Below are 6,709 nucleotides of genomic sequence, written 5' to 3' on the forward strand. Positions count from 1 at the left end.
AAAAAAAAAAAAAAAGAAAAGAAAAGAAAAGAAAAAACTAACAAGCATTTAAATCAAGATACTCATGGTAGATATATGCATATGGAGATTACTCAGCTTATTCTTTTACGAGTCTTTGTAATATTTATCCGGTGGAACTGTATATATCCACGAATCAACTACTTTTGCATTTTGCATGTTGCAACCATACATTTTCTTTAATTTTTTGAATGTGTGAGCGTAGTTATCTTGTCTATCCAGTCTATTTACTTGCTTTTACCTTTGTCCTATTTTCTTCAGTCACGATCTCTTTTCGTCAAGAACCTCAATTTTAAAACGTCTGACGAAAGTTTGAGAAAGCATTTTAGTGAACACATGAAAGGGGGAAGAATATTGAGCGCCAAGGTATACCTTGATCTCGGCAGTTCATTTTGTTGATCTCGAGAAGTTCAATGTTCCTTAGCTTTATTTCTTGACTACCAGGTAAAGAAGCATATAAAAAAAGGACAGCATGTTTCAATGGGTTTTGGATTTTTGGAATTTGATTCAGTGGAGACTGCCACAAGTGTCTGCAGTAATTGGCAGGTGATTATGCTTTCAATGCAATTTTTTACATTGCATATCAGTTTAGGAATAAATTAGATTTCTTAATTCCTTTCTTTGCATCAGGGAACTGTTTTGGATGGCCATGCCGTCATGTTACAAATGTGTCATGTCAAGAAGGATAATCAAGGGCAAAGAAAAGTAGATAAGGAAAAGAGTTCGACAAAATTACTCGTAAGAAATGTGGCCTTCGAGGCGACAGGGAAAGATCTAAGACAACTGTTCAGTCCATACGGACAGGTGATCTCTTCTCTTTGTTAATATTTCAGTTTTTTTCACTCGTTGATAGTAATATTTGAGAGTTTTATTCTACTTGGAGATGCTGTCAAAATTTTTAAGATGAATATGAGTTTAAGGCTATTAACCTATAGAGAAGGGAGCGTGCTACCGCTGCCTCGATAATATTTTCATACGAAGATTCGTATCATTCAAGTTGAAATCTAATATTTTCCCTTCTTGGAGAGGTTTTCAAACCGTTACATTACACCTACAGTTATTCATATAAAGCACCAATATCCTCTTGTGAGTTTGATACAATTTTTGGGTCACTTCGTCCAAAATTTCATTAAAATCACTTAAAAAGCACCTGTAGAGTATGTTTTAGAAAAAAAAAACCCATATAATTATTGCTTCTTCTAAATATTATAGTTGGAGTGCTTCTCTTAGAAACATTTTATTTAAAGCCATCCCAAAGTCAACCTAGAAATTGTCACTATTCTTTTGTTCAGGAAAATGAACTTTGTACCTCTAGTTGGTTCTATGCACAAAGATTTTGGATTCTTTCACGACGATTGAATTATAGCAAATTATATGAGGTCATGTATCCATTTCTGCAGTCAATTCTTTTGCTCTGCTTAATATCTATCTTTTCTCAGATTAAGAGCTTAAGACTGCCAATGAAGTTCGGAAAGCATAGAGGCTTTGCATTTGTGGAGTTTGTAACAAAGCAGGAAGCACAAAATGCATTTCAAGCACTTTCAAACACCCATTTGTATGGCCGACATCTTGTAAGCCTTGAACTCACCTTGTGAATCAACTGCCTTACTTTTTACCTCATGTGATGCTCGAGTTACAGTAGAGTGTAGAACCCGGACCGACGACGTGTTTCTTATGGTTTCTCTTAATACAACTATCAGGTCTTAGAGAGAGCGAAAGAAGGCGAGAGCTTGGAACAACTGAGGGCCCGAACGGCTGCTCAGTTTAGCAACGATCAAGGCAAGTCTCAAAATCCAATTTTGTCTAAGAAGAGGAAGCAGAGGGCTGAGTAAATCATATATAAGGTTCATGGTAGTTTGGATGATTATATATGATCAATTTTGTAATTGCTTATTAGTTGTATCATATGTTGTTTTGTTCAATGGGAGCTGCTTCCCTCATACTGTATATGAACACACACACACACAGTTCAGGTCATCACATAATCTATTTTCTTTCATTCATAATAACATCTGATGTAAAATAAAACAATTTACCTTAGAACTTCGTTTACTTACTAGAAATCGACACGAGAATGAGCCGAAATAAGTACGAAAATCGACCGAATTGAAATTAGAATGTGATGTTGTTTATAATGAGTTGACTAGAATCACAATTATAAGAAATTATTAAAAATTGAATTATGAATTAGATTTTAGAATACTCTTTTTACATTTATGATGATAATCAAGAATAAAAAAACAAAAAAAAATTATTTTAGGATTATTTTGATGGTATACGTTATACATTAAAAATATTTAATAAATTAAATAGAAAATTTAAATTCTATAAGAAAAATTAATTTAAACTTTTAAGTTTAAATTATTGACTAAAAATGTAAATTTTATCAAATAAAAAAAAAAGAATGAGAAATAAAATTTTGGGAGTTGTATTTGGACACAATTAATGATATTATATATAAAAAAAAATGGAAGAGTTTGAAGAATCTTAAATAATTTTGTTTTTTTATTTATTATTTATTTATTTATATTATTAGTTAGTTTGGCTCAACTTTAAATTATTAACTAAACATATGATAAATTATCCATTACATTTTTTTAATAAAAAAAAACATTTTAAGCAGTTTGAATACAAACCAGAATATTCTGATTTATTTGACTCCATCGTTAATAAAAGCAAACTTATTTTATAAATAAATTCCCAATTCAATATTTGGTTTATTATATACAAAATATTTTCTTAAACAAAATCTGAATTACTTTTAATTCAAAGTATATATATATAATTAGAGAAAATTAAAGAAAAGATTTGAGGTTAAGTCAAACCGTACTATTCAGTTATGGGATAACATATTATATTTTTTTAATTATATCTTTTTGGAATATTCTTTTTTGGAATTTTATTTCCGTTGACTTCGAATATCTGAATGGCTTGAGCGAGTATGACGTGTCCCAAGCTTTGGTTGACTTTTTCTTTTTCCTTTATTTTTCTCTTCAGGGTGCCATGTCACACTCCACCTCATATTCTCTTCAATAATTCCCACGCACGTCACGCACGTGCCATCTTATTACACCTAACCACTAATTCCAATAATTCATTAAACTAATCAATTTTTAATAATATAAATTAAGCTTTACCTCTAATTTTCGTCCCTTCCAATTTACTCGTTATAAAATAAAATAAAATTATTGAAACGAAAGTGACATTATTTATTTTTTTAAGGTTAAAAATTCTGTATATTTACAGCGTTTTAATTTGGTACACGGGTCGAGCTTTAATTTAGTGTGTAAATGAATATGAGTGTCGTTATCTGCATTAAAATTTTAGCTGAATTAAGCGTGCTATGAAAATACTAATATTTAATTTTTATTTTAAGATGTCTTACGAGTGAGAAAAGTCAATGTCTCTTTCCACCACAATTGATTCGTAAGCACGTTCAGAAATCAATATTCTTATTTAATTTCATTAACATACAAATTCACTGTCCACATTCACGTCATCTGTTTCACTACCCGTCTCGTTAAAATTTTCATTTATTTTTTAGAGAATCGGGGCAAATTGGTCGATATCGAGTTTCCTACCATATTTTTAGATTATAACAATTTATAAGACATCTTAAATCTCCCCCATTTTAAAACTACCTCAACCATCAAAAAAAAAAAAAAAAAAAAAAAAAAAAAAAAAAAANTATTTTTAGTTTTTAGATTCAATTTTTTAAAAAGCATATATAAATTAAAGCGGTCAAGTTTGACGTGAATTGCATTTACGCCTATAAATTAATAAATTCGAGATTTTAGTCCCTCAAATTTATAATAATCTCGTTTTTTATCTCTACCATTAACATATTAGCTCGATTAAACAAATTATTATTATTAATATTTACAAAATGATGTATCGTAGATTTTTGAGTTGTTGACGAGAAAAAAAAAAGTTAATATTAAATCAATGATCATTTTCTGAATTAGCTGACGTGGGACTCCCTGGTGCGTATTTTTTTAGAATAATAATTTAATTTAAATTATTTAGTGATATTTCAAATTCACATTTAAATTTAATATACAAATGGATTTATAAAGAAAAAAAATTATGAGCAAACACATGCATCAATTTTACGTAAAAAAAAAGAAAAAAAGAAAAAAAGAAAAAAAGAAACTTAAAATATATATAATATATTTAATTATGGAACAAATTTTCCCATCCAATCACTATCCTCTAGATTNTAAAAATTCTGTATATTTACAGCGTTTTAATTTGGTACACGGGTCGAGCTTTAATTTAGTGTGTAAATGAATATGAGTGTCGTTATCTGCATTAAAATTTTAGCTGAATTAAGCGTGCTATGAAAATACTAATATTTAATTTTTATTTTAAGATGTCTTACGAGTGAGAAAAGTCAATGTCTCTTTTCAGCACAATTGATTCGTAAGCACGTTCAGAAATCAATATTCTTATTTAATTTCATTAACATACAAATTCACTATCCACATTCACGTCATCTAGTTTCACTCCCCGTTTCGTTAAAGTTTTCATTTATTTTTTAGAGAATCGGGGCAAATTGGCAGATATCGAGTTCCCTACCAGATATATATATATATTTTTTTTTTTTAATAAAATCTCCCCATTTTAAAACTACCTCAATCATCAATAGAATAAAAAAATAAAAAATAAAAATAAAAATTGTTTTAAGTATTATTTTTATTTTAGTTTTTAGATTCGATTTTTAAAAGCATATATAAATTAAAGCGGTCAAGTTTGACTTGAATTGCATTTAGGCCTATAAATTTATAAATTCGAGATTTTAGTCCCTCAAATTTAAAATAATCTCGTTTTTTATCTCTACCATTAACATATTAACTCGATTAAATAAATTATTATTATTATTATTTACAAAATGATGTATCGTAGATTTTTGAGTTGTTGACGAGAAAAAAAAATATATTAAACCCATGATCATTTATGAATTAGCTGACGTGGGACTCCCTCCCAACAATCCTCAAGAGGTGACCGAGGGTGGTAATCCCGTTTCCGATAACGGATACTAAAGAGAGAGAAAAAGCAAAGAATTGTGTGTATTTTTTTAGAATAATAATTTAATTTAAATTATTTAGTGATATTTCAAATTCACATTTAAATTTAATATACAAATGGATTTATAAAGAAAAAAAAATTTATGAGCAAACACATGCATCAATTTTACGTAAAAAATAAAAAATAAAAAATAAAAAGAAACTTAAAAAAAATAAAAATATTTAATTATATGGAACAAATTTTCCCATCCAATCACTATCCTCTAGATTGTAATTAATATTAAAACTATATAATAAAAATAAAATAAGATGATAGCGTAAAGATTATAGAATAAGAAAAATAATTGAACCATTTAGTCAAATTTTGAAAGTCAACACAAAACATAGGTTTCCAATAAACCAACAAACAGATAACCAATTTTAACCAGAATTACAACAACATTAAAATTCACAAAAAAAAAAAAAAGCAAAATATTATTATTATTATAATATACCCATTATCTTCCTCTAAATTGGTCGATGTGGGACTCTAATAAGAAATCAAAGAGTGTATTTTAAGAGAGTTTGACTTAGATCTCGTCCCATATCCTCATAAATTAGGTCAAGAGAGTATCTAAACTAAGCTCACTATACGTCCTCTTAGCGAAGGGCATTCATCAGCCGTTCTCCCGAGTTGAGGTTGAGAGAATTGAGTCGAGCTCTACTCTCCTCCCATCAAGCCTCGAAATTCGAATTCTCGCCTTTTCATCTATCTTCATTAGGTCTTATATTCGGTTTTTTTTTTCTTGAATCTAAAATTACCGACAACAATTTCTAAATAATTTATTTCCTTAATGACATAATTTAGGGAGTTGAAGATAAAGAATTAACAATTTAAAACAAAAATAAAAAATATTATCAATTGGGATATAAGAAATTTAATTACAATTTTGTTCTTGAGAATGGTTACATTAACTTATTGAACATTCCAAGCTTGAGCAAATAGGTTGACTACTTAATATATATTAATATTTTATTGAAATAGTCAAAGCTTATTCAGACATGATGTGGAGGGCCATCATTCACTCCAATTTTAAATTAATATGCTAATTTTTTAGGCAAATTATTGTAAATTTTATATTTAATCAACCCACAAACCCATAAATAAATTTCAATATTTAATCATAAATAAATTTCAATTTGTAAAAGTCGTGTCAAATAATCCCACTATTATTTTAAAAATGTTACTGTTACCTTTTAGGGACCTAGACGCATGTTCGAGTATTATACCGATAAATAAAATATCAATTATTACCTGACATTTTCTTAATATAATTATTTACGTATATAAATATACTAATTAATTAAAAAAAATTAGTATTTAATATACGGATTAGAATATCGTCCCAATATATAGTTAGTAATTTTGCACGGATAACTATATAATCTCTGTAAACCTAATTTTATATTTTTATATCTACTCTGGTCGAGATGTGGTTTTAGTTTATTATTTTGTGTCAGATAATTTACTAGTGTTGGTTATCACGGGTAAACATGCACTACTACTACTCGATGTTGTGTTTTAGGATTTTCATGTACTAGATTGAAGATCACAGCCAGTTTTAACCTCTATATTTAGTTATAATCGGCTACATTTGATATTGAATGGTTTTTGGTGGGTAGAA

General features: G+C 28.3%; 1 protein-coding gene across 1 annotated transcript in view; it reads left to right on the forward strand.

The window, feature by feature from the left end:
- LOC111810402 (multiple RNA-binding domain-containing protein 1-like) overlaps positions 1–2,033 on the forward strand; it is a 9,194-nt gene extending 7,161 nt beyond the window's left edge. The window contains exons 10-15 of the mRNA XM_023697109.1: positions 72–117; positions 224–384; positions 463–564; positions 649–822; positions 1,458–1,589; positions 1,719–2,033. Coding sequence (XP_023552877.1) covers positions 72–117; positions 224–384; positions 463–564; positions 649–822; positions 1,458–1,589; positions 1,719–1,850 — 747 coding nt within the window. The 3' untranslated portion in view covers positions 1,851–2,033. The remainder of the gene's footprint in view (positions 1–71; positions 118–223; positions 385–462; positions 565–648; positions 823–1,457; positions 1,590–1,718) is intronic.
- Positions 2,034–6,709: the final 4,676 nt, after the last annotated feature.

The sequence above is a fragment of the Cucurbita pepo genome, chromosome LG14, assembly GCF_002806865.2.
Source record: "Cucurbita pepo subsp. pepo cultivar mu-cu-16 chromosome LG14, ASM280686v2, whole genome shotgun sequence".
NCBI lineage: Eukaryota > Viridiplantae > Streptophyta > Magnoliopsida > Cucurbitales > Cucurbitaceae > Cucurbita > Cucurbita pepo.